We start from the raw sequence: 21,089 nt of genomic DNA, 5'->3' as shown, positions 1-21,089 counted from the left end.
TCTAGACAGTAGTCTTGCCTCAGCTTCCCCATCTGTGGGACGGGGAGTGCTAATGAGGTAACAGAGCAGGACCTGGAACAGGGAAGGCTCGGCCTCAGCTGTGGCCATGGGTCAGTCTTGTGCCCCCCCCGCCCCAGTGCCATGGGAAGGACAGTTCACGGGATGAAGACACAGAGACCAGGTGTCCTGGGCACCGAGGGCTCGCTTTATTTCACCAGCAGCACCTGGTTGCTTCTTTTGTGGTGGGAAGGGTGGAAGAGCTTGAGCAGCAGCCCGAGCAGGCCCAGGACGATGCCCACCAGCAGCATCAACTTGAGTGCCTTGAGGACAGACCTGGCCTTCCCCTTCCAGGCCTCCCTTGACTCCTGCTGTGGTCTGGGTGCATCTTGGCTGAGGATCTCCGGCAAATCTGGAACGGGCTTGGGGTTGAAGCGAGCCACGAGCTCCTGCTTCACGAAGCACCTGTAAACGGCTGGCTCGAAGACCCGAAGTTGCCTGCCACCGTTGGTGGGTTCCAGAATGGTGTTGTAGTCCTGGTTGGAGAGCTGGCCCTGCCAGGTCAGGGGGATGTCGTTGGCTTCCCAGAGGATGGGCCTGCAGAGGAGGACAAGGTGAGCTGCGGCAGCCCGGGGATGAATGGGAGACGGAGGTCTGGAAGGAGGTGGAGACGGTGGCACCCTCCTCCCTGGGGAACAGCCGACAGGGCACCCCTCCAACAGGGCTTGGGGAAGGCAGGGCCGGGCTGGTGGGGAGCTCGGAGCCCCCTCCCCCACCCTAAATGGGCAAGGGGCATAGGCCTCTAGCTTTTTGAGCCTCGACTACGTTGCCTGAAAACTGGGGGTGTAAAGATTGTACCTGCCTCACAGGGCTATTTGGAGGAATGAGCGAGAACACTGTCTACGTGAGCACCCCCCACCCCCCACCCCTGCTCACCCTGCCTGGCCTCCTTCTCTCTGCTCTCCCTCTCTCTCACTCTGCCCCAGCCGCACTGGCCTCTGAGGTGGTCCTCCAACAGGCTGGGCCCCATCCTGCCCCAGGGCCTTTGCCCCTCCCTCCGCTGGGAGTGCTCTCCCTCAGCACACAGGGGCTCCCTCACGTCCTTTCAGTCTTGGCAACTTCTCAGATGGCTTCCCTGCCCTCCGTATTTAAACCGATCCTCTCCTTCTCTCCCATCCCCCCTCCCGGCCCTTACCACCATCTAGAATACTGTATGTTTTATTCATGAGATTGTTTATGGCTCCTGGAGGGCAGGAATCTTTTCTGGTTTTGGTCTCCGCTGCATGCCAGGTACCAAGAATAGTGCTTGGCTTGTAAACACTCAGTGAAACTATGGTAAGTGAACAAGCAAACTGGGGACATAACACAGCCATCATGGCGGAGGAAGAGAAGAAACACTCCACGGACAACACTGACAAGGCCAATAATCATACAAGCAAAAACTAACACCTCTTAGAGTGTGGAACTTTCGTCAGACACTGGTGTAAGTGTCTTTATAGGCATTTGCCCCCTCAGACATCACAATGACCCCATGAGACCGGGGCCAGCAAGACCTCTGTACTGAGCTGGATAATGTCCTCACCAAGTGCATGTTCTAAACCTCGGAATATGACCTTATTTGGAAATCGGGGTGTTGCAGATGTAATTAGTTAAGATGAGGTCTGACTGAAGTATCCCCGGGCTCTAAATCCAATATGACCTGTGTCCTTTTATGAAAAGGAAGAGACACAGAGACAAAAACACAGGGAAAAGGCCAAGTGATGATGGACAGATCGGGAAGACGTAGCTAGAAGCTAAGGAAGGCCAAGGATTGCCCGCCACTCCCAGAAGCGAGGAGGAAGCAAGGATGGAATCCAGCCAGCATCTCAGAGGGCGCGGGGCCCTGCTGGCACTTTGACTTTGTACTTCCGACCTCCAGACTGTAAGAGAATACATTTCGGTTGTTTTTAGCCACCCCAGTGCGTGGTACTGTAGGACAGCCTGAGGAAACGCATGCAACCCCCATTCAACAGACAGGGAGACTGAGGCCCAGAGAGAAGCCACAGGCCCAAAGTCACACAGCTGCGAAGCGTGGAGACCAGGCCGGGCTGAATCCGGAGTCCAACACATAAACCTCACATGGAATGCCACTCTACTCAACCCCCTAGAGACGTGGCAACTCTTGAAGCCTCAGTGACCTCCCTTGATTCTTTTTTTCTTGTTTTAAAGTGGGCTCCACACCCAGCATGGGGCCCAACGTGGGGCTTGAATTCACAACCCTGAGATCAAGACCTGAGTTGAGATCAAGAGCTGGATGCTTAACCGACTGAGCCACCCAGGCGCCCCACCTCTCTTGATTCTTCTCCGGGGTTCCCAATGACTGGCACTCAGGAACTGCTTGTCTGGCAAATGACACACAGCAGGTGTCCCTGGCAGATAGCAGGGCCTCGGGCACTTTCCTGAGCTGGGGGGGGGGGTTTGTAGAGACTACGGGCTACTTTTATACTTAAAGGAGGAGGAAAAAAGGAGGAAGGGAGACAAAAGAGAGTATGGGAAAGAGAAGAAGAGAAATCACAGCTGGAATAAGGAACACCAGACAGAGGTGGTGGGACCAGATTTGACAGAGCAGGTGGCTGCAGAGGCCCCAAGAGGTCATGCAGGCTCCCCCCTTGCAAGGGAGTGGCTGCCACAGGCCCGTGGGGAAGGAGGGTGAGGGGGACCCCAGGGCCAAGAATATAGGATTTAGGGTTGCCACGGCTCCCCCTGGACAAGGACTGCACCCCTCCAGCTATAGTTTCCCCATCTCTTAAATGGACCCCCGCAGAGTCACCTGTAGATAGATCCCTGGGGGCAGGTGAGCCACACGGATCCTGAATCCTCACTGATCTCAAAGTTGTCGAAGGTGATGACATCCAACGTGGATGTTTGGCACGGGACCTGGCAGGCCTCCACCTGCATCTCGGGCCGCATGCGGCTAGACCACAGTTTCATATCTCCCAGGTAGAGCCAGCAGGGCACGGGCTTCTGCGGGGGCTCCATGATGTAGCAGTAGCCCAGGCGCTTCCGCTCCCCCCGCTCCCCGCAGCGGTTACAGCCCTGCCAGGGCTCCCACCGGGTGAAGATGAGCTCCTCACCACCCAGACTCAGGGTCTCATTCCGCAGGGGCTTCTGGCCCAGGCCTTTGTGGGTAATATGCAGGGTGCTGACATCCTGGAAATCAATCTCGTACTGCACCACTTGGATGCCATTCTTGTCCCGGCAGCGGTAGAAGCCCGTCTGGGAGGGCAACGGGTTTCTGATGAGAATGCCGGATTCAGATATTATTTCTATGTTGGGAACACTGGAGACCTCGTTGGACCAGCTGGTCTTGTCTTGCAGGAAGAAGAAGTACCACTGCGCCCCAGAAGTGTTGCAGGGCAAAAAGATGTCATTATCTGAGAGGAGGGCTTTTTGGCATTGCTTCTCGTTGGGACAGTTGAAGGAAGCGTAGAACCCCAGCAAGGGGGCAGGGAGGCTTAGCAGCAGCCACAGGGTGGTGAGCATGGTGGACTGGGACCAGGGCAGTGGGCAGGGTACCACCCTGGCCATTGTGAAGTCACCCCTGAAACCCAGGGCCCAGCGAGGGTGAGGTGTCCTGTGGTCCACTGCATGGGTGTGTGAGGTCACAATCCCCATTTGGTTGGTGACAGTTTAACAACTCTGTTTCGTGTCTATTCCAAGTCCTCCACTCTGCTGGGATAGGAAGAAACTTAATTTATCTATTCAGGGTTTTCTCTACCATTCCCTGCTTTGGCATTCAAGCATCACATGTGAGCATTCGACACATTTTTCCCCGAACACTGACTATGTTCTGGGCACAATTCTTAGTGCTGGGAGTGGAGAAGTGAATAAAGCCTCCCTGGTTACCATTCTGACTTCCTATCCCTTTCTCCCCAGCCCTTCCTCCCCAGCCATGCTGGCCTCCCTGCCATCTTCTGAAAACATCAGGCAAGCAAAGGGCTCCTGCCTCAGGACCTTTGCACACACTGGTCCCAGACTCTTTCCACAGATAGCTGTGTGATTCAATTCATTTTATTTTTTTTTAAAGATTTTATTTATTTATTTGACAGAGATAGAGACAGCCAGCGAGAGAGGGAACACAAGCAGGGGGAGTGGGAGAGGAAGAAGCAGGCTCATAGCGGAGGAGCCTGATGTGGGGCTCGATCCCACAACGCCGGGATCACGCCCTGAGCCGAAGGCAGATGCTTAACCGCTGTGCCAGCCAGGCGCCCCTCAATTCATTTTAAACAAATAAATATTTTTCTCCTTCCCAAACCATTTCCTAAACTCCTTCTCAGTCCTGAAATTAAAAATAATTATCATGCAGCCTTGATTTGCCATCACTCACTCATTTCACAAATGTTTACCAAAGGCCTACCATGTGCTGGCCCTTATTCTAATCACAGCCCTGAGCAGGTTAAACAAAGCCTGCCCCCCCCCCACTTGGACTTACCTTCTAGTGGAAGAGACAGATAACAAGCAAAAATGGAATACATAATATCAGATACAGTCGATTCTCCTTATTCATGGCAGTTATAACTGTTCTATAAAGTTGCTGAATTAGCAAATACTGAAACATTGTTCCTAAGAGAAATGCAGGCTCAAGATCCTACAGGCCTTTGGTCTTAACATTTTTGTCAACTGCTGGACACATAACCTTGCTTTATGTGTATTTTTCTTTAAAGACCTCTTATTTAATATATATTGTTAATTTCATTAACATTGAACTTGTAACCAACAGCACTATTAACTCATGCCTGAACAAAGCTTATCTAATACACGTGTTTTCTTCATAAGACACCTCAGAGCCTTCTTGTGCTTAGGGGCACTGGCCAGCGCTTTCAGCACTGCCCGGGAGCCATTTTAAATAGCAGAATCAATAAAAAGTACAAAAATGCAACAACAACAACAACAAAAAGTGGTCTTAAACAGACCCTGAAAAGGGTACTTGTTACTAGTAAGAGAACTGAAACCAGAAGGCGGTCGCATGGTGTTGGACCTCGGCTGGGAATGTGCTCAACGTTTTCACCACTCCGTGCGTGTCTGCAGGTAACTACACAGCCACTGTGGGTAGTGCCCCGGGGCCACAATACATGTTAGCAAGCCGGTGAATTCACAAGTATGGAGTCCTCAAATCATGAGGATTACCCAATAATTGCTAAGGATAAGAAGAGAGCAGGGAACTGGGGCTAGAAAGTGACGTGTTGGTATATAGGTGTGAGCTCTTTCAGGCAGCATGATCAGGCCTGTCTCAGCACTCGCTGAGGAGGTGAAATTCCACAAACACGTGAATAAAGTGAGATAAAGAGCCATGTGGATAGTTGAAGGAAGAATATTCCCAAGAGATGGTTAGACCCTGAGACAGCTGCCATATTTAAAGGGCATAGAGGCCAGAGTGACTAAGCAGTAGTGGACAAGAGGGAGAGTGGTGAGTGGGTGAGGTCAGAGGTTCATGAGGTCTTTGCTAAGACATCCTGCGTTGCTCTGTACCTGGCTCCCTATGGCTGGGGGCTCTCTTAGTTGCGTCCCTGTCCCATGCGGGGACCTCTATAAGCTGTGCTTGGCATAAGCTGTTTGCTTAGACTGGAACTGCTGCTTCTAGGGCATTTTGCTGCCACCTTCACCCCAGGAGTGGGCCATACATCCCCTCTGTTCTCACATCTGTTAAAACCACCTAGAGTTTTTGTCTGCTTCCCAGGACCTTATAAAGTCCCTCTACTGCAGATATACTAACATCTACACTTCTGTTGCTTCTCCTCCAGCTCCCTCTCTCTCTCTCCTCCACCCACGTATCTTTTCTAAACAAGTAAGCAGGGCTACGCAGACACTGTGCGATACCTCACTTCTGATTTTCACATTGTCTAGGTGAGAAGTAACAAACTGGCTGGATCCAGCCTGAATAAATGTTTTCATTGGTCTCTCTAGGATGTTTTTAGAATATTTAAATCAGTGACCCAACATGTAAAATCCAAGAGATTTCATATGAGAATTCAGATTCCCTGCTATTCTTTAAATAGTGTGGGTAAGGTTTCCGCTTATGGCTACAATTGGGAAGCTTTCATCAGACCAACACTCTTGCTAATAACAACTATACACCTTAAGATAACTGTGATTAATATGTCCGGGAGATGACAAGATGAGGATTTTGAACCTACATAGAAGAATCAAATGGAAATACTAGAACTAAAAAATAAAATTTCTGAAATTGAGAATTCACTAGAAAGGGTAGCAAGCTATTAGACACAACAGAAAAGAGGATTAAGTAAGTAAAAGATGGGCCCACAGAAAAATATCTATACTGAAGCATGAAAAAAAAAAAAAGATAGGAAAATACAGAAAAGAGTGTAAGAGACATATAAGATATGGTGAAAAGTTCTAACATTCCTGTAAATGGAGATTCAGAACCAAAGGAGAGACAGGAACATAAGTAACATTTTAAGACACTGAATGAAAACCTTCCAAAACTGATGAAAGACATCAAGCAACAAATTCAAGATGGCCTTCAAACCTGGTGCAGAATAAATATAAATGAAGCCACCCCTAGGCAAGTTATAGGAAAATGCTACTGAAAACCAAAGAGGAAATAATAAAAATGGCCAGGGAGGAAAAAGATATATGCTTTCAAAGTAACAATCATAAGACCCTACATGGACTTTTAAAAATTATTATTACTATTATTATTATTATTATTATTATTAAGTAGGCTCCACACCCAGCATGGAGCCCAATGCAGGGCTTGAACTCATGACCCTGAGACCAAGACATGAGCTGAGATCATGATCCTACACTGACTTTTAAAAAGAAATGATGAGGGGCACCTGGGTGGCTCAGTCAGTAAGGTGTCTGGCTCTTGGTTTCAGCTTAGGTTATGACTGAGGGTCATGGTATTGAGCGCCCACTGGGCTCTGCACTCAGCAGGGAGTCTGCTTCTCTCCTTCTCCCTCTGCCCCTCCCCTCACATGCTCTCTCTCTCTCTCTCTCTCTCTTTCTCCCTCTCTCTAAAATAAATAAATAAATCTTAAAAAATAAAAAAATAAAATAAATAAAAATAAATGATGGAAGCTAGAAGACAAAGGAAAGCCACCTTCAAAGCACTAAAAGAAAATGACTACCAATCTAGAATTCTATATGTAGAGTTCTATATTCCACAATAAAAATACTCTTTAAAGATAGAGGCAAAAAATAAAGATATTTTCAGATGAAAACTGAGAGGATTTACCACAGCAGAGTACACTAAAAGTAATACTAAAGAGAATTCTTCAGGCAGCAGGAAAATGATCCCAAAAGGAAGCAAGGTAATGCAGGAATGAAAACTACCAAAGAGCAAATATGTGGGTAAAATTAAATGAGTATTTAGAGTGTTTAAAAATAATGTTTTGTGGGGGCGCCTTTGGCTCAGGTCATGACCCCAGGCTCCTGGGATCAAGCCCCACATTGGGCTCCCTGCTCAGCAGGAGGCCTGCTTCTCCCTCTTCCACTCCCCTTGCTTGTGTTCCCTCTCTCACTGTGTCTCTCTCTGTCAAATAAATAAAATCTTTAAAAAAAAATAATATCTTGTGGGGTTTAAAATATATTTAAAATAAAAACACCTGATAGTAAGAGCACGACAGTTGAAAGGGGAACAAATGGAGCTAAAAAGTTATAAGGTCTCTACATTATCTAGGAAATGGTACAAGTACGAATTTATATTATATTCTAATGAGTGAGAATTAATTTTGTAATCTCTGGAGAAAATAATAAAAGAATGCATATCTAATAAAGTAATAGAGGGGAAAATGAGATAATTAAAAAATATTCGGTGAAAAAATATACTTAGTGAATCCAGTACTATGTTGAATAAAAGTTGTGAGAGTGGATACCCTTGTCTTGTTCCTGACCTTAGGGGGAAAGCTCTCAATTCTTCACCACTGAATATCATGTTCACCGTGGGTTTTCATATATGGTCTTTGTTGAGGGCTTTTATCATGAATGGATGTTGTACTTTGTCAAATGCTTTTTCTGCATCTATTGAAATGATCGTATGGTTTTTAACCTTTCTCTAATTAATGTGATATATTACATTGATTGATTTGCAAATATTGAACGACTCTTGCCTCCGAGGAATAAATCCCATTCTCAAGTACCAGAAATCAATTAGATAGAAAACAAAACTACAATAAACAAAACCAATAAACCCAAAGTTGGTTCTTTAAAAGATGAATGAGATTGATAAAACCCTAGCAAGACTAATCAAGAAAAAAACAGGAAGAAGGCCTAAATAATAAATACTAGTAATGAAAAAAGAGATTACTACAGATCTTACAGGCATAAAAAGATAAACAGATGATATTAAAAACAACTTTTGGCCAAAACCTTTAAAAATTTATATAAAAAGGATAAATTCATTGAAAAACTTAACAGCACTGGCACAAGAAAATATCTGAACTGTTCTATATTTATAATGAAAGAAACTGAATCTGTAATTAAAAACCTATGCACAAAAAACTGTCTAATGCCAGAAAGCTTTACCACTGAATTCTTCCAAATATTTCTTAGAAATTAGGAAATGGCATCAATCTTTCAAAATCTTTCCAGAAATATAAAAAGATGAAACACTTCCAAACTTCTATGAGGCCTGCATCACCTTAATACCAAAACCATATAAGGTTATTACAACTAAGGAAAGTATCAGGCCAATCTCTGTCATGAACAAGGACACAATATCCTAAACAAAATATTAGCAAATTTCCTCTAATGATAAACAAAAATAATAAATAACATGACCACATTGGGTTTATCCCAGGAAGGCAAGGTTGGTTTTACATATGAACACAATAAATGAAATTCACCATATTATCATAGTAAAGGAGAAAAACCATATTATCATCTCAGTAGATGCAGAAAATGCATTTAATAAAATTCAACACTCATTCATGGATCAAAACTTTTGGAAAACTAGTAATAAAAGGGAATTTTATTAATAGTTTTTCTATTAAAAACCTAGGGCAGGGGCACCTGGGTGGCACAGCGGTTAAGCGTCTGCCTTCGGCTCAGGGCGTGATCCGGGCGATCTGGGATCGAGCCCCACATCAGGCTCTTCCTCTATGAGCCTGCTTCTTCCTCTCCCACTCCCCCTGCTTGTGTTCCCTCTTTCACTGGCTGTCTCTATCTCTGTCAAATAAATAAATAAAATCTTAAAAAAAAAAAAACCTAGGGCAGTATTATTTACTAGTGAAATATTAAGAACAACATAAGTATGTCTGCCATCAACTTCTCTAGTCAGCATTTTATTGGACGTAAGTGAATTTAGCAAAATAATTTGATACAAAATCATATACAAATGCCAAATATAGGGACACCTGGGTGGCTCATTTGGTTAAGCATCTGCCTTTGGATTGGGTCATGATCCTGGGGTCCTGGGATTGAGTCCTGCATTGGGCTCTTTGCTCAGCGGGGAGCCTGCTTCTCCCTCTACCTGCCACTCCCCCTGCTTGTGTGTTCTCTCTCTCTCTGACAAATAAATAAATAAAATCTTAAAAAAAAAACAAATACCAAATATATTTTTATAGACCAACAACAAACAATTAGAAGATGAAATTTAAAAAATACAATTTGTCTCTCTAGTTGCCCCTCCAAAGCTAACAGGCATGTGTTCCAGCCCGGCACTCACCTGCAACCCTGCTAAAGCTGATGAGTGCACCCAGTCCTGTGCTCCCCTCCTGCCTCATGAAAGTTAGCAGGTACACACAATTGACACAGGGGATCCTCCCTTGATTGCCTGGTTCTGGTGGCTGGTTGGGGTGTGTGTGTGTGAGGATTTGTGTTTCTGGGCTCCGTGGGACTGAAACAAATGGAGAGACAGCTCTTGGCAGGCTACTATCCCCAGGGCACTCCACAGACAGCAGAATGAAACACATCACAGTCTTCCTGTGAAAAAGACCTATTTACTCATCCTAGAGATTTAGCCTGAGGGCCAGGCTTCTAGTTTGCCATACATCTAGAGGCTATGATGGAGTTCTCAGGGAATGTAGGGCAAGGGACACCAACTATTTGCTCTCCCTTGGTCTCACTACAGTTCACTGTTACCTCCAAGAAAAGAGCTTATATACTCACCTGGAGCCCCAATTATCAGTACTCTCACAGAAGGGACACCTTCAGATCACCTAGTCTAGAGATCAGCAGGGTTACAATTGCAATCTGATAGGACTCTATAAATTTGCATAATTTAAAAGCTGCTGCCAGAGGGTCTGGCTTTCAATCAGCCAGAAACCAGGTGCTGACTGAATTCCTCACTTTGAAACTCTGACAGGTCTTGGCACACCCTCAACAACTGGGACCTATTGAGATTAATTCAGGCTGCTTGGACATTCACAAAGGTATGACAGAAAACCAAGAACTAGGACAAGGTTGAATGATAAAGGTTCATCTCCTACACATTCAAGACTGGGAGAGGTAGCTGTTTCACCTAATACACAGAAACAGACACAGATAGTTGAGCAAGATGAGGAAACAGAAGAGTTTGTTCCAAATGAAGGAACAAGATAAAACTTCAGAAAAAAATAAAATAGAGACAATTAATTTACCTGATAGAGTAAGAGTTCAAAGTAATGGTCATAAAGATATTCAGGAGAAGAATGGATGAACACAGTGAGAACTTCAACCAAAAAAAAAAAAATTAATTAATAAAATCTAAGAAAGTACCAAACAGAACCCACAGAACTGTAAACAATAACTCAGCTGAAAATACACTAGAGGGGTAGAGAGGTTCAACAGCAGACTAGATGAAACAGAAGAAAAGATCAGTGATCTGGAAGACAGGGCAGTGGAACTCACACAAACAGAGCAGCAAAAAGAAAAAAAAAAGAATTCCAAAAAAGTAAAGATAGCTTAAGGGACCTACAGGGCAATATCAAACAAAATAATATTCATATTATAGGAGCCTCAGAAGGAGAAGAGAGAGAGAAGGGAGAAGAAAACTTATTTGAAGAAATAATGGCTGAAAACTTCCTTAAACACACATCCAGATCCAGGAGTCCCAGAGAATTAAAAAAAAAAAAATAGATGAGCCCAAAGAGATCCACACAAGACACATTTATAACTACAATGTCAAAAGTTAAAAATAAAGAGAGACTTTCAAAAGCAGTGAGAGAAAAACAACTTGTTACATACAAGGGGACCCCCCCCCCCAATAACACTATCAGCAGATTTTTCAGCAGAAATGTTACAGGACAGAAGAGAGTGGCATAATATATTCAAAATGTTGAAATGAAAAAACTTCCAACCAAGAATACTCTACCTGGAAGGGTTATCATCTAAAACCAAAGGAGAGAAAAAAGAGTTTTCCAGACAAGCAGAAGTTAAAGAAGTTCATTGCCGTTAAACCAGCCTTATGAGAAATGTTAAAAGAAGTAAAAATCTCACTGGTAAAGATAGGTATATAGTAAAGGTAGTGGATTAATCACAAAGCTAGTATGAAGGTTAAAAGACAAAATTAGCAAAAACAACTGTACTCATAATAATTAGTTAAGGGATACACAAAAATAAAAAGATGTAGAATGTGACATCAAAAACATAAAATGGAAGTAAAAATGCAGAGTTTTAGAATGTGTTCAGCTGGGGTGTCTGGGTGGCTCAATCAGTTAAGCATCTGCCTTTGGGCTCAGGTCATGATCCCAGGGTCCAGGGATTGAGTCCCTCATGGGGTTCCTAGCTCAGTGGGGAGTCTGCTTCTCCCTCACCCTGCACGTGCGCTCTCTCTCTCTCTCTCTCTCTCTCTCTCAAATAAGTAAATAAATCTGAAAAAAGTTAAAGAAAAAAAAAGAACGTGTTCAACTTAGCTTGCTATCACTTAAAATAGACTAATATATATATATGCCATTATATGTGAAGCTCATGGTAAACACAAAGCAAAAACCATATATTAGATACACAAAAGATGAGAAAGGAACCTAATCATAACACTAAAGAAAGTTATCAAACCACAAGGGAAGAGGGCAAGAGAAGAATAAAGGAACAGAGAGGAACTACAAAACAGCCAGAAAACAATGAACAAAATGGGAATAAGTATAGACCTATCAATAATTATTTTAAATCATTAAATGGACTAAATTCTCCAGTCAAAAGACATAGGGGGTGCCTGAGTGGCTCAGTCAGTTAAGTATCCAACTCTTGATTTCAGCTCAGGTCACGATTCAGGGTTGAGATCAAACCCTGTGTTGGGCTCTGCCCTGGGTGGGGAGTCTGCTTAAGATTCTCTCTCCCTTGCCTTCTGCCCTTCCCCTGCTCTCTCTCTCTCTATTGTCTCTTAAAAAAAAAAATACATAGAGTGGCTGCATGGATTTAAAAAAAGAAAAAAACCCGGATCCATTTATATGCTGCCTATAAGAGACTCACTTCAGATGTAAAGTTACATACAAACTGAAAGTGAAGGGATAAAAAAAAGATGTTTCATGCAAATGAAAACAAACAAACAAAAGGCTGGTAGCTATACTTATATCAGACAAAATAGATTTTACAATAAAGACTGGGACACCTGGGGGGCTCAGTTGGTTAAGGGTCTGCCTTCAGCTCAGGTCATGATCTCAAGGTCCTGGAGTTGAGCCCTGTACTGGGCTCCCTGCTCAGCGGGAAGTCTGCTTCTCCCTCTCCCTCTGCCTACCCCCTTTTTATGCTCTCTCTTTCTCAAATAAAAAAATAAAATCTTTTTTAAAAAGAGCGCAATAAAAGAGTAAGATGGCATTACATAATGATAAAGAGTTCAATCCAACAAGATATAACAACTGTAAATATTAATGCACTCAATATAGGAGCACCTAAATATGTAAAGCAAATATTAACAAGAAGAAACTGACAGTAAAACAATAGTAGGGGACTTTAATATGCTACTTATATCAATGGATTGATCATTCAGACAGAAAATCAATAAGGAAACATCAGCATTAAATGACACATTAGACAAGATGGACTTAATAGATATGTAACAGAACATTCCATCCGAAGCAGTAGAATACACATTCTTCTTAAGTGCACATGGAACATTCTCTAGGATAGATTAAACGTTAGGCCACAAAACAAGTCTCAATAAATTAAAGACGATTGAAATCATATCAGGCATCTTTTCCAACTACAATAGTATGAAACTAGAAATCAATTACAAGAAGAAAACTGGAAAAACTCACAAATATGTAGAGATTAAACAATATGCTACTGAACAATCAAAGTGTCAATGAAGAAATGAAAGGAGAAATAAAAAAAAACACCTTGAGACAAATGGAAATACAACATATCAAAATCTATGGGATATAGAAAAAGCAGTTCTAAGAGGAAAGTGCATAGTGATACAAGTCTACCTCAAGAAAAAAGAAGAATCTCAAATAAGCAACCTAATTTTATACCTAAAGGACCTAGTAGAAGGAAGGAAATAATAAAGTTCAAGGCAGAAAGAAATGAAATGGAAACTAAACAGTGGAAAAGATCAACATAACTGAGAGCTGGTTCTTAGAAAAGATAAAAATGACAAACTTTTAGCTAGACTCACTAAGAAAAAAGTGAAAGAGTTCAAATAAATAAAATCAGAAATGTAAGAGGAAAAGTTATAACTTATAACACAAAAATATAAAGGATGGGGCGCCTGGGTGGTATGATCAGTTAAGCGTCTGACTCTTGGTTTTGGCTCAGGTAATGACCTCAGGGTTGTGAGACTGAGCCCCACATGGGGCTCCACACACAGTGTAGAGTCTGCTGAAGATTCTCTGCCCCTCTCCCTCTGCCCTTCCCACTTGTGCACACTCTATCTAAAATAAACGAATAAATCTTTAAAATTTATATATAAAGGATCATAAGAGACTACTGTGAATAATTATACGCCAACAAATTGGAAAACCAAGAGGAAACAGATAAATTTTTAGAAATATAAAATCTTCCAAGACTGGATCATAAAGAAACAGAAAATCCAAAAAGACTGATTACTAGTATGGAGATTGAATCAGTAACCTAAAACCTCCAAAAAACAAATGTCCATGACTAGACAGTTTCGCTGGTGAATTCCACCAAACAGTCAAAGAAGATTTAATACTTATCTTTCTCAAACTCTTGCAAAATATTAAAGAGGAGGGAATGCTTTCAAATTTAGTTTTGGAGAAGAAGAAGGAGAGGAAGGGGGAGGAGGGGGAGGAGGAAGTGGTTGGAGGGGGAGGAGGAGAAGGAGGAGAGGATGGAATGGAAGAAGGAAGGAAGAAAGAAAAGAAGGGAGGGAGGAAGAAAGAAAGAAAAGTAATTACAGGCTAATCTGATGAACACAGATGCAAAAATCCTCAAGAAATTCAACAATACATTAAGAGGATTATAAACCATGATCGTGTGAGATCTATTCCAGGGATGCAAGGATGATGCAACATCCACAAATCAATCGATGTAATACACTACATTAACAAAATGAAGGATAAAAGTCATATGATTATCTCAGTAGATACAGAAAAAGCATTTGACAAAATTCAACATCCATTTATAATAAAAATTCTCAAAGTGTGTATAGAGGGAATGTACCTCAACATAACAACGACCATACATGACAAGCCCACAGTTAACATCATAGTCAATGGTGAAAAGCTAAAAGTTTTCCTCTAAGATCAGGAACAAGACAAAGATGCCCACTCTCACCACTTTTACTCAACATAGTATTGAAAATCCTAGACAGAGCAATTAGACGAGAAAAAGAAGTAAGACATCCAACTTGGAAAGTAAGAAGTAAAACTATCACTACTTGTGGATAATACAGTTTTATATATAGAAAACCCTAAATACTCCACAAAAAAAGTGTTAAACAAATCCAGTAAAGTTGTAGGGTACAAAATCAATGTACAAAGATCAGTTGCCTTTCCATACATTAACTATTATTAGAGAAATTAAGATGACCCCATTTACAACAAAAAGAATAAACTATATAGGAATAAATTTAACCCAGGAGGTGAAAAACTTGTACACAGAAAACTATAAGTCACTGATGAAAGAAATTGAAGGAGACACCAATAAATAGAAAGATATTCTGTGCTCATGGAATTGGAAGAATTAATATTATTAAAACGTCCATATTACCCAAAGCAATCTATAGATTCAAGGCAATCCCTACCAAAATTCCAATAGAATTTTTTGCAGAAATAGAACAAATAATTCTAAAATTTGTCTGGAACCCCAAAGGCCCCAAATAACCATAGTAAACTTGAGAAAGAACAAAGCTGGAGGCATCAAACTCCCTGATTTCAAACTATATTACATGGCTTAGTAATCAAAATAGCGCAGTATTGGCATAAAAATAGACACATAGATCAATAGAACAGAACAGAGAGCCCAGAAATAAACTCACGTGTATACGGTTAATTAATTTATGATAAAGGATCAAGAATACACAATAAGGAGGGGTGCCTGGGTGGCTCAGTCAGTTAGACGTTTGCCTTTGGCTCGGGTCATGGTCCCAGGGTCCAGGGATCAAGCCCTGCGTTGAGCTCCTTGCTCGCTGGAGAGCCTGCTTCTCTCTCTCCCTCTGCCTGCTGCTCCCCCTGCTTGTGCTCTCTCTGTCAAATAAATAATTAAAATCTTTTTTTTAAAAAAAGGGAAAAGCTGATAAATTGGACTTCATCAAAATTAAAAAAACTTTTAAAAAAAGAATATACAATGAGGAAATGACAGTCTCTTTAATAAATGGTGTTGGAAAAAACTGGACAGCTACATGCAAAAGAATGAAACTAGACCTCTATGTTACACCATACACAAAAATGAACTCAAATGGATTAAAGACTTAAATATAAGACCTAAAACCATAAAACTCCTAGAAGAAAACATAGGCAGTTAGCTCTTTGACCTTGGTCTTGGCAACAAATCTTCGGATGAGACTCCAAAAGCAAAGGCAGCAAAAGTGAAAATAAACAAGTGGGACTACATTAAGCTAAGATGTTCTGCACGCCAAAGAAAACCGTTGAATTGAAAAGGCAACCTACTGAATAAGAGAAAATATTTGAAAAATATTTTTCCGATAAGGGGTTAATATCCAAAATACATAAAGAATTTATACAACTCAATAGCAAAACAAAACAAAACCAAAAAAACCCAAACCCACATAATCCAATTTAAAAATGGACAGAGCATCTGAAAAGATATTTTTCCAAAGAAGACATACATATGGCTAACAGGCACATGAACAGGCACAGGCTTTCACGAATCGTCAGGGAAATTCAAATCGAACCCACAATGAGATATCACATTACACCTGTTAGAATGGTTATTATTTAAAAGATAAGAAGTAAGTGTTGGTGAGAATGTGGAGAAAAAGCAACCCTGGTGCACTGTTGGTGGGAATGCAAACTGGTGCAGCCACAATGGAAAACAGTAGGAAGGTTCATCAAAAAATATAAAATAGAACTACCATATGATCCAGCAATTCCACCTCTGGGAACTTATCTGAAGAAAATGAAAACACTAATTTGAAAAGATAGATGTATCCTTATGTTCAGTGCAGCATTATTCACAATGGCCAAGATACAGAAACAACCTAAATGCCCATCAATGGATGGATGGATACTGAAGACAGAGTATATACGCGCAGCAGACTACTATCAGTCATTAAAAAAGAATGAAATCCTGCCATTTGCGATACTATGGATGGACCTGGAGGGCATTATGCTAGGTGAAATAATCAGACAGAAAGACAAATACCATACGATTCCACTTATAACGGAATCTAAAAAACTAAACAAATGAACAAACAAAATAGATATGAAGAACAGATTGTTGGTGGCCAGAGGGGAGGAAGGTTGAGGGGTGGGTGGAATGGGTCAAGGGAGTCAAGAGGGGCAAACTTCCAGTGATAAAATAAATAAATGGAGATGTAACGCACAACATGGTGACAAAGGTCTATAATATTTTATTGCATATTTGAAAGTTTTTAAGAGAGTAGATCTTAAAAGTCTTTATGGCAAGAAAATTTTTTTTATAATTTTGTATGGTGATGGATGGTATTGTGGTCACTATTTCACAGTGTATAGAAATCTTGAATCATTACGTTGTATACCTGAAACTAATATAATATCATATTTCAATTATACTTCCCTATATATGGTGGGGATGTTTAACTGAAATATAAGATATATTAGTTTCAGGTGTACAACGTAATATATAATAATATAATAGATTATAATGATTAGTAAAATATATATTGTGTGTGGTATTTATAATATATATCTGTGACTTGAATCAGATTTTAATATCAGGTATATTAAAATTTTGTTAGTAGTCAAAACACTGTTTACAACCTTGGATTATTTTATTTCATGTACCAACTTATTAAATCACGCATTACATCCGTAAAAAAGACAATTTATAATAGCATGAAAAATCAATTACTCAGGAATAAATATAATAAAATATATCTAAGATCTCTATATTAATAACTGTACATTACTGGGAGAAATTAAACAAAGCCTAAATAATGGGAATATTTATGATGTTCATGGAGGGGAAGTGTGAATATTGTTAATATATTGATTCTACCCAAATTGATCTTTAGATCCAATGAAGTCCCAATTTATTAAAAAATATGACTGGGGGGATGGAAACAAGAAGCTGATTTCAAAATGTTTATACAAAAGGCCAAGCAAGAATAATCAAGACAATCTTGAAGAACAAAGTCAGAAAATCTATACTGCCGGATATCATGACTTATAATAAAGGTATAGTAATAAAAATACTATGGCATTGGTGCAAGGATGGATAGACAAATTGTATCCGTCAGAGTCCAACGAAGAGACAGAAACTACACTAGTGATGATGTTGGCATGAATAAGGAACAAAGTGTCTTGGTCTCTAGGTTTTACATTTGGTCACTCCTAAATATCAGGAGCCTGGGAGAGCAGGGGCTAAACCTTTTTGGTCACCACTGTGTCCCCAGCATCACCTGCCCAGGGCATAAACAGTTCCTACTGAATGAACATCTGAACAAGCCAGGGAAGAGAACCCTTCCTAGACAGACTGACCATGATGGCTTATGGCCTGGGAGATAGAGCCTGTGTTTCCGTTGGAAGGCAAACTCCTTCCCCAGGTGGGCATAGGAAACAAAGCCTAGCGAGAGTCAAAGGCAGGGCGGATGCCCTGGTCCATTTACCTGTAGATGGAGGCCAAGGGGCAGGTGAGCCACATGTTGCTGGTCAACCTGCCCAACTGATAAATGTCAAAGATGAAGTATGGCTGGTTGGTTTCTTTGACGTGGTCGCAGGGTACAAGACAGGCTTCCACCTGCAGCTCAGGCCGCATGCGGCTGTAGCGCGCCTTCTCCACTCTCAGATAGAGCCAACAGGGCATGGGTTTTTCCAGGGGCTCTTCAATGTAGCAGTAGCCCAGGCGTTTCCGCTCCCCCGGCTCCCTGCAGCGGTTACAGTCCTGCCAGGGCTCCCACTGGGTGAAGATGAGCACACGGCCACCAAGACTCAGGGTCTCATTCTGCAGGGGCTTTTGGCCCAGGCCTTTGTGTGTAATATGCAGGGTGCTGACATCTTGGAAATCAATCTCATACTCTACCACAAGGGCACTGTCACTGTCCTGGCAGTGATAGAGGCCTGTCTGGGAGGGCTGAGGGTTGGTCAGTTGAAGGCTGCCCCCAGGCAGTTTCTTTACGTTAGGCATTGAGGAGAGCAGAAAGGGATCTTCCCCCAGAATGGAAGAGAAGTACCAGAGTGCCTTGGGATAGTCACACTGCAGGACAACATCATTGCCCGAGACTAGGGCCTGCTGGCAGAGGCTCTTATAGGCACACCTGATTAATATCTGGGCCCACAGGGTGGGGAGAGAAAGGCTCATCAGCCATAGGGGGGCCAACATGGTAGCCTGAGACTACAAAAGGATGCTGGGAACCATCCTGGGCATTATGAAGTCACCCACAGAACTCAGGCATCAGCTCTGAATGGAATGAAACCTGGTCCTGCTGCACTTTCTGGAGGACACAGAAATCACTGGTCTGTACCATTTCTAAAAATCCACTGAGGAAATACTACAAGGTCCTCCTGTCCTGTAATGGGGGAGGACTGCTTAATTAACATAGCACCAGATCAGCTCATTGAGGTGGGGTGGGGGTGCTTTCTAAATCTTTGTTCCCCGTGGTTCATGTCTTCACTCTCCAGAGAAATCTCTCTTTTTCCATTATTTTTTTTTAAAGATTTTATTTATTTATTTATTTAACACAGATAGAGACAGCCAGTGAGAGAGGGAACACAAGCAGGGGGAGTGGGAGAGGAAGAAGCAGGCTCATAGCGGAGGAGCCTGATGCGGGGCTCGATCCCATAACACCGGGATCACGCCCTGAGCCGAAGGCAGACGCTTAACCGCTGTGCCATCCAGGCACCCCTCTCTTTTTCCATTATTAAGCTTGGCTACATCTGAGGTGGCATTGAAAGATGTGCCCTCCTTCCCACATGAGCAGTGTTCTTGGCCTTCTCCCTGTCTTCCAAGTTTGGGACCTAAGGATTCTTATAATCCTCCAGCCAACTCCATTGCAAAAAACCCACATCCACAGTTCTGCTCAAGATGTTCCCTATCTCTCTTCCTCCCTCTCCCTCCCTGTATCTCCCTCCCTCTCTCTCTCTCTCTCTCTCTCTCCCCCCATCATTGCAGAGGCACCATATCGGGCATCTGGGGAGAGCCATATTCTTCATCTCTCTTTCACTGAGCCCTTCTGCCTACCTGGGAGTATCTTAAGGATTTTCTGGGAATATCTTAATTCATCCAGAGATTTTAACAATGGTTAATAATGATTTAATTAGGGATGTACCCTTGATTTTATCCTTGGCAGAATCTGCATACTAATTGGATTTTGTCTCTCAAAAGCCTTCCCAATTTTTGGCCAACTTTAGTGAATTTTCATTCCTACTCTTCTGTATTCCAACTCCTTCCCCTAAAGCTGCAAGTTCATGAAGTATATTATTTGTGTTTAAAAGTATCTCAGGCAACAGTCTCCATCCTGCTGCTTTCAAATAAATTTTCTTGTTTCCTTTGCTCTGTGTCAAAGCCAATGTCATGCATTTTTATTTTTGGTTACAGCAGCACCTCACTCCTGATATTGATTTCTGTATCACTCAAGATAGTCTATTTGCTTCTATAGTAAACTACTCCAAATCTCAATGACTTACAAAACAAAGGTTTACTTCTCACTCAAGTCCATTGTGGGTTGGCATTATAATCAGTCAGGGGCCCAGGATATTGGAGCAAAGCCACCTCAAACATTTCTAGTTTCATGCCAGAGGAGGAAGAAAGACAGCTCTGTAGGATTTCATGTCTATAATTAAATGCTCTGGTCTTAAATGACACCTGTCACTTGCTCACAAACCACTGGCAGAAACAGTTACATGAGGCCACCAATCCACCAGGCCCAACAAAAGAAATGGAATTCTACTATGCCCAGGAAACATTTGGCAAAAGGAAATCAGTAATGATTACCGCAGTTGATGTTTACTACAAGGAGTGTTCTTTTATATCATAGAGTTGAAATCATTTCCAAAATCACCCCAACAGATCTCCTAAGGTCTCATTGGCCAAGATTGGGTCCCATGAGCAGACCCAAACCAATCCCTGAGAGAAAATAGAATTTCCATGATTGGCTTAACAATCAGAATGTGTCTCCAGGACTGGGGAAGTAGAACCTTCTCTGACTACACAAGTCATCGAAGACAAACAAAATCAGGAGAGATGTAGAAGAGAATGCTTATTTGGTGAGAGTAATTCTATATTATCTAGAAGCTGAGAAGAATGCAGTGAAGCTAAAGCAGTAGTCATTCATATGACCTGGGAGAGGAGAATGTTTGGTATTTTGTGGCTTGGACAGTGTTCCTGTCTTGTCGTTTCAGACATGATTATAGATTGATCTCGTTTTGTCTTGGGTCACCATAGTCACAGAGAGCCTTTGCGTGATGTTGGCGTTCGGTGGAATTGTTGATGTTCAACAGCATAACATGATCTATCTGTGAGTTCTAGGCCAGCTTCTAGTAACACCAACACTGTTATTAGTGTCAGGTCAGTTCCCAGCTATGAGAGGCTGCCTTTTCTCTTTCTCACACATT

The 21,089-nt window shown here is 42.1% G+C and overlaps 2 protein-coding genes across 3 annotated transcripts in view; both read right to left on the bottom strand.

The window, feature by feature from the left end:
* Nucleotides 1–206: 206 nt before the first annotated feature.
* Nucleotides 207–21,089, bottom strand: part of LOC103682497 (protein FAM187B) — a 28,435-nt gene continuing 7,552 nt past the window's right edge. The window contains exons 1-2 of one of the 2 annotated variants that reach the window (XM_008712090.2): nt 2,807–3,962; nt 207–594 (exon numbers count right to left, since the gene is read on the bottom strand). In XM_008712090.2, coding sequence (XP_008710312.2) covers nt 207–594; nt 2,807–3,651 — 1,233 coding nt within the window. In that variant the 5' untranslated portion in view covers nt 3,652–3,962. Of the gene's footprint in view, nt 595–2,806; nt 3,963–21,089 lie in introns of those variants that run through there. The other variant, XR_573413.1, reaches the window with a different exon arrangement.
* Nucleotides 18,139–18,858, bottom strand: LOC103682496 (protein FAM187B-like). The gene has a single exon (XM_008712089.1). It carries the CDS (start codon nt 18,856–18,858, stop codon nt 18,142–18,144), a length of 717 nt encoding a protein of 238 aa, XP_008710311.1. The 3' UTR covers nt 18,139–18,141.

This window comes from Ursus maritimus, unplaced genomic scaffold, assembly GCF_017311325.1.
Source record: "Ursus maritimus isolate PB19 unplaced genomic scaffold, ASM1731132v1 scaffold_19, whole genome shotgun sequence".
Lineage (NCBI taxonomy): Eukaryota > Metazoa > Chordata > Mammalia > Carnivora > Ursidae > Ursus > Ursus maritimus.
This window is presented reverse-complemented; position numbering and strand designations above follow the sequence as displayed.

Coding starts and splice junctions, on each gene's coding strand:
- LOC103682496 (XM_008712089.1), bottom strand. CDS start 18,858: ATGTTGGCCCCCCTATGGCTGATGAGCCTTTCTCTCCCCACCCTGTGG.